The sequence below is a fragment of the Pezoporus flaviventris genome, unplaced genomic scaffold, assembly GCF_033815535.1.
Source record: "Pezoporus flaviventris isolate CSIRO_AGI_PZ_B2104156 unplaced genomic scaffold, CSIRO_AGI_Pfla_v1 ptg000193l, whole genome shotgun sequence".
Classification (NCBI taxonomy): domain Eukaryota; kingdom Metazoa; phylum Chordata; class Aves; order Psittaciformes; family Psittacidae; genus Pezoporus; species Pezoporus flaviventris.
Genome location: NW_026892741.1, coordinates 929,587 through 943,905, shown reverse-complemented (window position 1 = coordinate 943,905; position 14,319 = coordinate 929,587). Strand labels below are relative to the sequence as shown.

Here is a 14,319-nt window from a genome sequence, read left to right as displayed (position 1 = left end):
GCTGTAGAAAAACTGTCCCAGGACCTCAAACAATTGAGAGACGATCTGTCTGATCTATCCAGCTCCTCACATGTACCAACACACCTCTCAGCTATTAACAAAAGGCATCCTACACTTGGAGAGAGAGAAGATACAGAAGGCATACTCCACGGGCCACACTATGTCTTTACCTACAGGATCAGAGAGAAGAGGTCAGAAAGTGGAATGGAAAACCTACCTCAGGTCTTGAGGAACGGGTGCATGAATTGAAGAGAACAAAGGTCAAGGCTGATCATCCCATGAAAGCTGTGGCTTCAGTCTTTGGTGAGCAGTTTCTCAGATGGAGTGGAAGAGTTGATTTTACTCCTGTGATAAAGCCTAATCCCTGTCAACAAGACCTAAGTGACCAATGTGGTGATGACTATTACAGAGGACCTGCCTTCAGCTAGGCAGGGGTAAGGGACAGTCAGATTTACTGGACTTTGTGGATCAGATGGCCTGGCACATCAGACCCACAGAAGTATAAGGCTCTAGTAGATACTGGTGCACAGTGTACCCTGATGCCATCAAGCTGTCAAGGGGTGGAACCCACCTATATTTCTGGAGTGACAGGAGGATCCCAGGAGTTGACTGTGCTGGATGCTGAAATCAGCCTGAACTGGGAGTAAGTAGCAAAAGCACCCCATTGTGACGTCCAGAGGCTCCATGCATCCTCGGCATAGGCTACGTCAGGAGAGGGTACTTCAAAGACCCAGAAGGGTACTGATGGGCTTCTGGTATTGCTGCTTTGGAGACTGAGGAAAGTCAGCAGCTGTCCTCCTTGCCAGGTCTCTCAGAAGATTCTTCTGTTGTGGGGTTGCTGAGGGTTGAAGAACAACAAGTGCCAATCGCGACCATAACAGTGCACCAGCGGCAATATGGCACCAACCGAGACTCCTTGATTCCCATCCATAATCTGATCCATAGACTGGAGAGTCAAGGAGTGATCAGTAGGACCTGCTCACCCTTTAATAGCCCCATCTGGCCAGTACAAAAGTCTAACGGACAGTGGAGTCTAATGGAGAATGGAGACTAACAGTAGACTGATGTTACACCACCATTGAGTGCTGCTATACTAGACGTGCTAGAACTTCAGTATGCACTGGAGTCAAAGGCAGCCAAGTGGCATGCCACGATTAATATTGTCAATGCATTTTTTTCTCAATTCCTTTGGCAGCAGAGTGCAGGCCACAGTTTGCTTGTACTTGGAGGGGTGTCCAGTTCACTTGGAACCAACTGACCCAGGGGTGGAAACACAGCCCTACCATCTGCCGTGGACTGATCCAGACTGCACTGGAACAGGGGCAAGCTCCAGAACATCTGCAATACATTGATGATGTTATCGTGTAGGGCAATACAGCGAAAGACGTTTTGATTAAGGGAGGAAAATCCTGCTGAAAGCCAGTTTTGCCATAAAAAGGATAAGGTCAAGGGACCTGAACACGAGATTCAATTTTTGAGAATAAAATGGCAAGATGGACGTCGCCAGATCCCCACAGATGTGATCAACAAGATAACAGCAATGTCTCCGCCAACTAATAAGAAAGAAACACAATCTTTCTTGGGTGCAGTGGCGTTCTGGAGAATGTGCATCCCAAATTACAGTTCGATTGTAAGCCCTCTCTATCATGTGACCTGTAATAAAGATGATTTTAAATGGGGCCCTGAGCAACAACAAGCCTTTGAGCAAATTAAACACGAGGTAGTTCATGCAGTAGCCCTTGGACCAGTCTGGACCGGGCCAGATGTAAAAAATGTACTCTACACTGCAGCCAGGGTGAGTGGTCCTACCTGGAGCCTCTGGTAGAAAGCTCCAAGGAAGACTCGAAGTTGACCCCTCGGCTTTTGGAGTTGGGGATACAAGGGATGTGAGACCAGCTATACCCCAACTGAGAAGGAGATACTGGCATCCTATGAAGGGGGTTGAGCTGCTTCAGAAGTGATTGGCACTGAAGCACAGCTCCTCCTGGCACCCCAGTTGCCCGTGCTTGGCTGGATGTTCAAAGGCAGGGTCTCGTCTACACATCATGCAACTGATGCTACATGGAGTAAATGGGCTGCACTAATTACACAACAAACTCGAATAGGTTATCCCAGTCGTCCAGGCATTCTAGAAGTCATAATGGGCTGGCCAGAGAGCAAAGATTTTGGAATGTCACCAGAGGAGCAGGTGAAGCGTGCGGAAGAGGCCCCACCATGTAATAAACTGTCAGAAAGTGAAAAGCAGTATGCCTTGTTTACTGATGGATCTTGCCGTATTGTGGGAAAGCATCGGAGATGGAAGGCAGCTGTATGGAGTCCTGGACGACAAGTTGCAGAAACTGCTGAAGGAGAGGGTGAATCGAGTCAGTTTGCCGCGGTAAAATCCGTCCAGCTGGCCCTGGACATTGTTGAAGGAGAAAAGTGGCCAGTACTTTACCTCTATACTGACTCATGGATAGTGGCAAATGCCCTGTGGGGGTGGTTGAAGCAATGGAAGCAGAGCAACTGGCAAAGCAGAGGTAAACCCATCTGGGCTGCTGCACTGTGGAAAGATATTGCTGCCCGGGTGCAGAACCCGGTGGTGAAGGTACGTCATGTAGATGCTCATGTACCCAAGAGTCGGGCCACTGAGGAACCCCAGAACAACCAACAAGTGGATAAAGCGGCTAAGATTGAAGTGGCTCAGATGGACTTAGATTGGCAACATAAAGGTGAATTATTTTTGGCCCGGTGGGCCCATGACATTTCAGGCCATGAAGGCAGCGATGCAACATACAGATGGGCCCGTGATAGCTAAACGGTTAAAGCCTCTTTGGTATGGAGGACAATGGCCGAAGTATAAATATGGGGAAGCCTGGCAGGTTGACTATATCACACTGCCGACAACCCGCCAAGGCAAGCGCCATGTGCTTACCATGGTGGATGCAACCACCAGATGTCTGAAAACATACGCTGTGCCCCACGCCACTGCCTGGAACACTATCCTGGGCCTTGAGAAACAGATTTTGTGGCTACACGGCTCCCCGAGAGAGCTGAGTCAGACAGTGGGACTCATTCCCGGAATAAACTTATAGACACTTAGCCAAAGAGCATGGCATTGAGTGGGTATATTACATGCCCTACCATGCACCAGCCTCTGCTAAAATCTAGTGGTACAATGGGATACACATTTACCAAAGGCCACCTGGTTGGTCAACACCAGAGGATCTGCCAACAGGGCTGGCCCATCCCAGTCAGAGCTTTTACATATTGCAGAGGGAACAAAGTTCCTGTGGTGCACATGAAGAATTTGTTGAGGATGTCAATCTGGGTTATTCCTGCTTCAATTAAAGGCAAACCCACTTGTGGGATTGCTTTTGCTCTGGAACCCAGATATACTTGGTGGGTAATGCAGGAAGATGGGTAAGTCCGATGTATACCTCAAGGGGATTTGATTTCAGGGGAAAACAGCCAATGAACTTAATTGTATGCTGTTGCCTGCTATGTAATACATTTTTAGCCCACCAGCTAGATGTCTTCAGGTCACCAGTTATTGGCTCTGACTTCCCTTCGACCATCATCCCAACAGAGAATGAACTTTGATAGAACCAGACGAGTTCTGTGGTAAAGGAACAATCAGCATCAGCAGACAACGATCCCACACTGCACACAGCCTCTCCTGCCCCAAAAGACTGTTACAAGAGATGGAACCTGACATCATGGACCGTATGGACTCAGCAGCATTATAGGGATTGGTGCGCTAAGGAATGATCTCTCTCTCTGTCTGTGTGTGTTTTTATGTGTATATATATATATATATGTAAGAGCAATGGTATATTGAAAATTTGGGATCTGAGCATGACGCGAATGGTATGGAATAAGGGGTGGATATTGCCCTGGGTTCAGCAGTAGCAGTCATTTTTTCTTCTTCTTAGTAGCTGGTGCAGTGCTGTGTTTTAAACTTTCAGCCTGGGAACAGTGCTGATAATACTGATGTTTTCAGTTGTTGCTAAGTAATGTTTACCCTGACCAAGGACTTTGTGAGGCTCATGCTCTGCCAGGGAGGAGGGGAAACCGGGAGGAAGCAGAGACAGGACACCTGACCCAAAATGTCCAAAGAGGTATTCCATACCACAGCACGTCATACCCAGGATGTAACTGAGAGTTTCCCAGAAGGGCTAGTTCACTGCTTGGTTGGGCTGGGTATCAACGTGTGGTATTGTATTCTCTTCCCTTGTTATTTCCCTTATCATTATTATTATTGGTGGTAGCAGTAGTGGGTTTGTGTTATACCTTAGTTACTGGGCTGTTCTTATCTCAGCCCGTGGGAGTTTAGATTCTCCTCCCCATCCCTTGGGGGAGGCGGGTGGGGAGAAAGGCGGGGAGTAAGCAACCAGGCTGCGTGGGTTACTGACTGCACTTAAACCACTACATGTTTCAATCACCACAGTGAAAGAGCAGATAGATGCTTTTTGAGCCTACAAACTTGAGATGTTTCTGAACTAAACACTATTTAGTAGTATTCTGTAGTCTTTTAAGCACTTCAACTGTAAACTTTGCTAAAAGAATTCTAGACCTTAGATCTGGTATTGTCTTTAAGAGTTGATTTGTTTTCATTTCCTCTTTCATAACATAGATTAGGATAAAAGTTTTGCCAGGTTATTTCCATCCTCTTTCAGATTTCTCATTAGGTTTCAAAAGCTTTGACCAGGATTTGGAATTCTGTAGAAAAATCCTGGCACTGATATCTAGGAAATGAGGAATGTAGGTCAAATTTCTTACACTTCAAGATTTCAACTTTGGAAGAATCTTTACTGAGTTGTAAATACTCAAGTTTTCTGTCATATTTCAAACAATCTCTCAAAAGAATTGCGCAAGAAATTGAACTTTAGGTTTTTATGCAATTTCACAAATAATTCTATTAACAGAATTCTACTTTTCATGCACTTTGCATTCTGCAGTCATTGCAATAAATATTAGAAAATGACAAATTATTAAAGGAATTAATTTCTCAAATGCTTGAAATACAGCTAAGTACTATTTGCTGTGCAGCTTGGTAATTGTCAAGGTCTGACTGAATAAAACCAAGTGTCAGAAATAATTTGTTCCTGATCCCCAGAGTGAAATTAAGGCACAAACAAGGTCAAGTACTGCAATCAGTCAATTTGTTTATTATAAAAAGATAACTATTATAAAAATATTATTATTAAATATATAATTATTTAGTAGCAATAGGACAGTTTGGAAAAAAGGATAGAAATTAAGCAAGCATTTGGAACAGATAGTGCAGAGACATTGTCAAAACCATGGATCCAGTGGCGTCCTGAGGATCCATAGTCTTCGTTGGTGAGTGGCTACTCTGGTGATTAACTTTGTCACCTTTTATTATGTGTTAGGGGGAAGTACCTACTTCACATTCCTGGTTGATCACACACAATGGACAGTGGAATGTGATCTCAGTTACTCACACCAGTAATGGATGGTATAGTCTTAGTTCCTCACGCAGCAATCTTTGAGACAGTGGACAATGGAATGTGATCTCAGTTCAGTCTCTCACAGTAATATTCAGTGTATCGGACTTTATAATGATTTCAGTTTACTGAAGTACTGTTGAAATAGTTAAGTCCATGTTCCGTTGTATAATACAATAAGAATTAATATATGAAAGAATTATAACCTCTCTTTTCTTTTTCCTCAGGAACTTGTGGATTTTTGTCTCTAAGTTTACAGAATTTGATGCCAGAAAGCTGCACAAGCTGTATAAACATGCAATCAAAAAACGTCAAGAATCTCAGGTAATGCTTTCAAGCTCTCTAAATATATAAATATATATTCTAAGTTTATAATTGTTTTATTAAGTATAGATTGAGTACACTCGGTACATTTGAAGTTTATTCTACTGTATAGTAAGCTAGTCTGTTTCTTAGGACATTTTCTGAAGAATTCAGATGCAACTTTGGGATTTATCAATGACAATTTTCATATTTGTCTCTTTTAGCAACACAATGACCAGAATATTAGCAGCAGTGTGAGTACATGTGTAATTAGAAATCCAGGTAAGAAATCTTGAGCACATTATTGTGCTGGATATCTTAAATGATGGTATGGAAAATGAAATAAGCTTAAAACTGTCTCCTAGAACTCCCATATTGCTGGATATCATAGGGATAGCCCGACTTAGTGTAAATTCACTCGTTTGATGATGAAATACAGCTGAGCACAGACTGAGCTTGGTACTTACTGATTTTAGTAGCAAGTTATTTGGCCATTCTTTTTTTTGCATTTAATTTTGAGGAGGGAGAATGACCAGCTCAACACTTCTTGGAGGTTCTATACCTTTCTGTAGCAGTTGTAATGACACAATATCATAAGAAAGATATTCCCTGATGACATGGTTATCAACCAGTCATATGGGATGTCTTTTACTGTTGACAATAATACTGTTTTTCTATGCTCCCACGCTTGCCTTCTTATAATACTTGGTTGTCTATCATGTTATGTAAAACCTTGAGTATGTTATCATGGGTTTAAAATTAGTATAATGTATTTTAGTAATGCCACTAAAAACCTTTCATCAACAAGGTGTACCTCTAAAACTGGTGTTCATGCGAGGACTATCTCTCCTTAGAGAGGAACTTCCTACTGTTCTGTTTAAAATTGCTCTTCTAGAGCACCTGGCCTCTATTCACTGCTCATTTGGACCTCTCCAGTTTGTAAGGTGGAAAATTTTAGTTTTTCAGCCCTACATATCTATATTTCTGGCTTGCTTGCCTTCTATTTACTTCTGAGGTTTCTTTCGGTTCACTCACATTAATGCATTCGTCTTTCTATTATTTAGATCTTGTTTTTCTCAAATTATAATTCCGCTTTCACATTGCTTTAAATCTGACAGGTAGAAGTGCTATTTGAATTGGTAAAGAAAAAAATTTATTGTGTACGAGACTTCTTTATAACCTCTGCTTTATTAAACAGATGTAGAAAGACTGAAAGATAATACAAACCATGATGACAGCAGCAGGGACAGTTATTCTTCTGATAGACGTTTGCCACAATACCATGATCTTCATAAGGACAGGCATCAGCAAGATGCTCATAAGAAAAGTGACTCTAGGAAAAGGTCCTATTCATCCTTCAGCAATGGAAAAGACCACAGAGACTGGGATCACTATAAACAAGACAGCAGGTAAATTGCTTCAGCAATTGTAAAATCTGTTAAGAATTCCCTTCCTAGTTTTGCAGTATGCTTGTAGTAAGTACCAAAGTACCATTTCTGAGTAATGCAGAATTGCAAATAAATTTCTCTAATGCAGTTCTACTTAATGACATAATTGTAGTTCTTACTATGTGTTCAGTCATACTAATATAAGTAAATCTTTTCAGATACTATAGTGATAGTAAGCATAGAAAGTTGGATGACCACAGGAGCAGAGATCACAGGTCAAACCTGGAAGGAAGTTTAAAAGACAGTCGGCCTCATTCAGATCACCGTTCCCATTCAGATCACAGGATACTTTCAGATCACCGTTCCACTTCAGAGTACAGCCATCATAAATTTTCCAGAGATTATAGGTACCACTTAGACTGGCAAATGGACCACAGAGCTTCTGGTAGTGGCCCAAAATCACCATTAGATCAGAGGTCTCCTTATGGTTCAATGTCTCCTTTAGGACACAGATCTCCATTTGAACACTCGTCAGATCATAAAAGTACACCTGAACATACATGGAGTAGCCAGAGAACTTAACAAAGACTGCCATTTTTTGGATCTTCTTTTAGCCATATGCAGTAAGCTACACAGTGACATGAAAGCCTTACGTGACTTGAAAGATATGGACTGGGTATTCTGTCAGTAGCAGTATTGTTACTTCTTTCCGGAATGCATGATCTATCATCCCAACAATTGAAAAATATTTTTGTATTTAAAGTTTATGCTGCACATGTTGTGGCACTTATTTTTTTTTTTTTTCTTTTCCTCTCTTTAAGAAATGGAAAATGTTTACTTTTACTGGGTCCTCAACACTGCCCCATTCAGACTGGATCTTATAAGACTGTTTTTAGGCTGAGCACAGTTCAATTTATGTTTTTAAATGAATTTTTAAACACTGACCTGTAGTCATATTTCAGGAAAGAATTAAGAGTTTGTTTTGTTTTCTTAGTAAAGAGTTATCAAGGACTTTGTCTCACTTTCTAAAGCTATTTCTTTACGTTGTACACTGCAACCATGTTGCCGCTTTTCATCACAAGCTTGAATATTTAAGTTCTGTACCTATAGCTGTAAAATACCCAAGATTTCTCCTGTTTGTGATCAGTTGTAATAATGCCTTTTTACAAAACAAAATAAATGGCTGAAAATTATTGCAAACTAATTGAATGAGCTTTCTTTTTTTTTCCTTGTTCCATTCCCCACCAACTCAGGCCTTGTCACAAGTATGAAATAAAGTTACAAAGTACTAACAATTCTTAATAAAATATCTTTATGAAATCACTGTTGAGAATACAAAAATGGGGAAATGCAACATTTTTATTTCATTTAATGCCCTTCTTTTATCAGATGCTTCAGATATATGTTTTGTTTTTATTTTTCTATTGAACTGTCAATATTGTGATTTGTTGTAATGAAATGGTAGGAAATATTCAGCTAAACTATTTGAAAAGTTTTTTCCAGTCCATTGGTTTTACAGGAGTATTTAATATCCAAATCAGCCAAAATTTGTTGAAAATATATGTTTTCCCTCTTAAAATGGTCAATAATGTCAAATGTGCTATGCAGCCAATATTACATTTGAATGGCTTTCTATTAATTGATTGATGGCTTGGCTTCGCGAGCGAAGATTTGGGAAGGGCTTTAACCACGCTTACTACAAGCACAATGACCAAGGGCATGTGGGATATCCAAATCTGGTTGGAAAAGAAGGCTGCTTAGGCAATCAGAAAGTGTCCGACCACGACTGTCAACTCCTGAGCTAACTCAAGCTACCTATGTGCTGCTCCGCCCACATGCAACATTGGATCTGCAGCTTCCCATGCACCTTGTCACCTACCGTTTAGACGCTCACCCGTCCATACAGACAAGTGAGAGTAAGCCCTTCCAGCCTGCGCAGTGGATTTTTTAGGTGAAGCGCAGCTTGCGCAGAACTGGCCCCACCTTTTAAACCTGAGGTTTAACTACCACGGCCTAGTTACCTAGGATGGTGACAGCAAAGTCCACAGGTCATAGGTTTTGTAAGAGTGTGTCGTGGTTTAAACCCAGTCAGGTAACTTGTTCACTCACTCCCAGTGAGTGGTGCTGAGCTGACAACAATCGAGGTCCGTGTCCGTTTCCCCCCCCCCCCCCGCACCGGGGCTCTCCCCTTCCCCACTCCCGGAGGAACGGGGAGGAGGATCGAGAGAGTGCAACTCCTATGGGTTGAGACAAGAACAGTCCAGCAACAAATCGCCACCGCTACTATCAGCTAAAACAATGATAAGGGAAAATAACAAGGGAAGAGAATACGATACCACCGGCCAAGAAAGCGAGTTCCACCCGGAAGCCCCTGTCCTTCCGGGTAACTCCCAGTTACCCCCCCACCACGGGCATGACGTGCTGTGGTATGGAATACCTCCCCGGCTAGCCCGGGTCAGGCGCCCCGTCTCTGCTTCCTCACAGCTTCCCCTCCTCCCTGGCAGAGCATGAGCCTCACAGAGTCCTTGGTCAGGGTAAACATCACTTAGCAACAACCGAAAACATCGGCTTCACCAACACTGTTCTCAAGCTAGAAGTCAAAACACAGCACTGCACCAGTTAACACAAAGGAAAAACATGACTGCTACTGCTGAACCCAGGACAGAGTGTCTTTCTCTTTGATGGAAGACCATAAAAGGCTAGACAAGCTCCATCAGCCCGGGTTTGAAGATAGGAGTTTTCCTTCTCCTGTGAGGAAGGCCTGTCTACGCTAACAAAGATTCGGGAAGACCTTCACCCACGCATTCTGAACAAGACTGACTGAGCAGCAGGATTACTATTGCAACAACACATCATCAGTAGGGTAAAACTAACCTGTCTCACGACGGTCTAAACCCAGCTCACATTCCCTATTAGTGGGTGAACAATCCAACGCTTGGTGAATTCTGCTTCACAATGTGAGTAGCTGAGGTGAGTAGCTCGAGAGAGGACGCCTTTAACACCGGAGCAGGGGGGAGATCAGCGTCCAGGAGCCTCAACTCAGAGCGGCAAGAGCTACTGAGGGAGCCTCAAGTCCTCGACAGGACCTGCCCAGGAGCCAGCAGCTCAGCTGACGCACGCAGCTGACTCACAGGGGGCGGAGCCAGATGTTGCAGAATGGCTCTGAGCAGGGCCATGGAGCCTTAGAGACCTGTGCGAGCAAGGCAAGGGGTAGGCCCCACAGGTAACCAGAAACCGGAGGTGGGAGGAGAATGTGGAGGAAGCTGTGTGGGTCTAACCAATACTGTTGTGCCTAGGAGGTGTGGCTAAATTCCACGCCTATATAAGTGAACTGCGTCAAAAATAAAGTAGAAGTTTGCTTATAACCCACATTGGGTTGGCCTGTCTTGCTTCTCCTCGCTGCTTACAAATTGCGCCCGAACAGGGACCATGGACTAATGGGCCCCGGCTACTGGGGACCCGGATTACAGGGCCCCGGTTAACGGGGCCACGGATTACAGGGCCCCGACTAGCGGGGACCCGGAATACAGGGCCCCGGTTAGCGGGGACCTGGAAAACAGGGCCCCGAGTATCAGGGACCCGGAATGGCGAGTGAGTGGTGCCGGCGGCAGCGGCTGGGGAGCGCGGGCAATGCTGCTGCGGTGGCGTGACGGACCCGGGTGCTTGGACTAACCGGAAGGAGTCCACCACTGGGGCGAACCAGACACTGCTGCGTCAGGAGGCCGATACGGAGACCGAGGTTACAGGACGACCCAGAAGAAGACGATCCGGAAAAGACTGGCCATGAAAATGAACCAAGCGGTAGTCCTGGACTTATTACAGTGCTTTTTATAAAAGAGGGGAATTGAGCCTGAGACTCTAAAGCAGCTAGCAGGTCTAGTGGCTGTAGGGAAGGCTAAGGGATTTTTTGTAGATCCTAATACAGTTTTTGAGGAGAGGGAGTGGCGAAAGTTTGGTGATGAACTATTTGACTCAATGCTTAATGATGATAAAACGGCAAAGAAACTTGGTAAACCACGGAAAGAAGTAATAAACTATAAAAAGATACAAGGCGGAAAAGAAAACTGCCGCGGTAGCAACGGAGAAACTAGGAACAGACGTCCCCGTGTCGTGGTTTAAACCCAGTCAGGTAACTTGTTCACTCACTCCCAGTGAGTGGTGCCGAGCTGACAACAATCGAGGTCCGTGTCCCCCCCTCCCCCCGCCCCCACCGGGGCTCTCCGCTTCCCCGCTCCCGGAGGAACGGGGAGGAGGATCGAAAGAGTTCAACTCCTACAGGTTGAGACAAGAACAGTCCAGCAACCAATGTACACAAATCACCACCGCTACTATCAACTACAACAATGATAAGGGAAAATAACAAGGGAAAAGAATACGATACCACCGGCCAAGAAAACGAGTTCCACCCGGAAGCCCGTGTCCTTCCGGGTAACTCCCAGTTACCCCCCACCCCGGGCATGACGTGCTGTGGTATGGAATACCTCCCTGGCTAGCCCAGGTCAGGCGCCCCATCTCTGCTTCCTCACAGCTTCACCTCCTCCCTGGCAGAGCATGAGCCTCACAAAGTCCTTGGTCAGGGTAAACATCACTTAGCAACAACCGCAAACATTGGCTTCACCAACACTGTTCCCAGGCTGGAAGTCAAAACACAACACTGCACCAGCTAACACAAAGGAAAAACATGACTGCTACTGCTGAACCCAGGACACCCGGGTCGGTTGAAACCGGGGAGGATTACAACTCGTTTCCCCCAACTCGCGAAGCACAGTGTTCTCCCCCCTTCCTTTTCTCCCCCTCCTTCTTCATCAGAAGGTGCAGCGGAGGAGGGGCAACTCCCTGCTCCCCCACCACCCCAGTTCCGAAAGTAGGGACTTTGAAAAGGACAGAGAAAGTATATTAGAAGGGATGCGCATGATAAATGTCGAGGAATCCGAAAGAAAGAGGGCGGTGCCTCGGCGCCAAATCGATTGGGGCGCCATTTTGAAGCACTCAGTAGAAAATAGAGATCATGCTCTAGCGGGAGATTTAAAGGAACTGCGAGCCTTTCCAACCCACTATGCCCTAGAGTGGAAATTTTTAACTCGGTTACAGAGGAGCCAGGTCTGCAGATGGCTACATACCGAACGAGAGACATCTGATAAGAAAGACACAGCTGCGAGCAACGGAGACCCTGAGTTCGGCCCAGGATCAGCCCCCAAATCCCCTGAATCCGAGCCATATTTATATCCTCTGCTTCCAGACTCTGACTCTTCGTCTCCCGGGTAGGTCTGCTCAGACTCACTGGCCCTGGAGCTCAGCTGTAACAATGGGTAACCAAGGATGCGATCATTACTGGGGAATTTTCTACAATGGGCATCTTTGCATATCCCGTGTTTACTACACAGCAGGGGGCTAAAGAGTGGGAAGCTCTTGATCTCAAAATAGTTAAGGAGGCCTGACAAACAGTGACCACGTTAAAATCCTCTTACACTCAAGCTGTATATGTTATGATTTTTTCTTGCAATTGACAGGGGGAGCCCATACAGTTTCTCTGTGATACTCATGTACTAGAAGTTGGTAAATATAAGTATGTCCAGGTTTCTATCAACCCTTGGAGACCTTTGTAGATACTGCTGGCCACTTCTTCCAGCACAGGCTGGCCACCTGTGTCGGAACGAGTGTGCATTTTGGTCAGTATAAAAGCCCAAGCCTCATGCGATGTGGGGGAGGCAGAGCCTCTGCGGGGACGCCCGCTAAGGTTGAGCCTGCCACCTCGCACTGCAATGATGCTTCTTGGAGCTGTTTTTCTGTTAGTCTCCACAGGGTCCTTGTGCCACGTTCTGTACGTGGAACTGTAGTGGGAGTAATGATTGTCTGGATTTTGTGCTTCAAATATTGTAGTTGTGTGGAGTGTGCTTGTGGGATCCCATACGCGTGTGTGTGTGTGTGTGCTGAGGGCAGACGGTGTTCTGTGTATTTTTCTTGTTGGGTTCATGTAAAAGCTTTCAACGGGTAGCTGTTTAACATTTCGGTCATGAAAGGGTTAATGTAAAGGTGCCTTTGCCGGCAGGTATTTATGGTTGCTGCTGAAGCAGGCAGGCCCCTATAGCTGTTGCCCAGCAGGATGGAAAAACCTGATGCCTCAGCTACAGGAGCTGACCATGAATACCCCAAGCAGAATGAGATGAAGAGAAAGAACGAATAACTGCAAAACATCACTTGGGGACAACTGAAAAGTAACATCCTGAATATGTGTGCTTGTAAAGTAGCTATTATTAGAGGTTGTGATTTTGTGTATAAAACCACCTGTATTTACTAGCTAGTTGCCAATAAGAAACTGTACCTTCTATTGTACAGATTTGTCACTTGTAAAAGAGATGTTAGAGTATGGAAATTTGCAGTAGCTGCTAGAAAATGCTAAGGCAAAAGCTAGAAAGATTTCAGTACAATGGTAGTGTTATAAAGCAGGTGATAGAACAAATTAAGAGGGTGGGAGAATTCCACTGGTAAGAAATTTCTTTGGCTAGTCCCTCCCTGCCATCAGCATCTTCAACATGCTGTTGCACCCTGTAATAGTTACTCTGCTAATGTAAATGTGTGTTTGCCTTGCTGTAGTAGCGACTTGTTACTGGATAAAACAAAAGAGGGAAGATGTGGAGACCGTGTTCTCACGGGAGAATGCATAATTGGTACATAAACCTTGAATAGTCCTGAAAGATACAGCAAGGCCATGGGAGGCCTGAAGAAGCTTAAGCAAGCAAGATAAGAGGCTGGAATTCACCAAGTTAATGAGAACTGTGTACTGTTGGCAAGCTTTCAAGGTTGAGTTCTCACACCTGTGTTTAACCAATTACATGTTAGTCACTAAGGGTCTTCAAAACATGTATCCAATCATAATATGCCAAATCACTGTAAGTGCTTCAGCAGGGGCCTTGGCTCAACTAAGCAGACTGAGTTGCTAAGCAGACAAATACTACATCGAAGGCAATTTTTGATTTGTTGTTTAAATGTTGACTCTCTAAGACATGCAACACTCCAGAACCTTTTGCTGTTGGAACAGGGACATGGATGTGAAGAGTTTGATGGAATGTGTTGTATGAATCTTTCTGGTCATTTTAACTCAATACATGCACAGCTGAAAACCCTGGCTCAGCTTGCTCAGCTTACCCAGCAACTGCAAGTGAGCAGTGACCTAGGGA

The 14,319-nt window shown here is 44.6% G+C and overlaps 1 protein-coding gene and 1 long non-coding RNA gene across 7 annotated transcripts in view; one reads left to right on the top strand and one right to left on the bottom strand.

Moving 5' to 3' along the window:
- The window catches only part of LOC133262195 (chromodomain-helicase-DNA-binding protein 1-like), a 110,403-nt gene extending 102,058 nt beyond the window's left edge, over positions 1-8,345 (top strand). For all 6 annotated transcript variants that reach the window (XM_061441146.1, XM_061441149.1, XM_061441148.1 and 3 more), the window contains 4 exons: positions 5,678-5,774; positions 5,978-6,035; positions 6,952-7,162; positions 7,360-8,345. In XM_061441146.1, the coding sequence (XP_061297130.1) occupies positions 5,678-5,774; positions 5,978-6,035; positions 6,952-7,162; positions 7,360-7,723 (730 nt within the window). In that variant the 3' untranslated portion in view covers positions 7,724-8,345. The remainder of the gene's footprint in view (positions 1-5,677; positions 5,775-5,977; positions 6,036-6,951; positions 7,163-7,359) is intronic.
- LOC133262199 (uncharacterized) overlaps positions 1-14,319 on the bottom strand; it is a 170,183-nt gene that overhangs the window by 121,604 nt on the left and 34,260 nt on the right. The window lies entirely within an intron of this gene.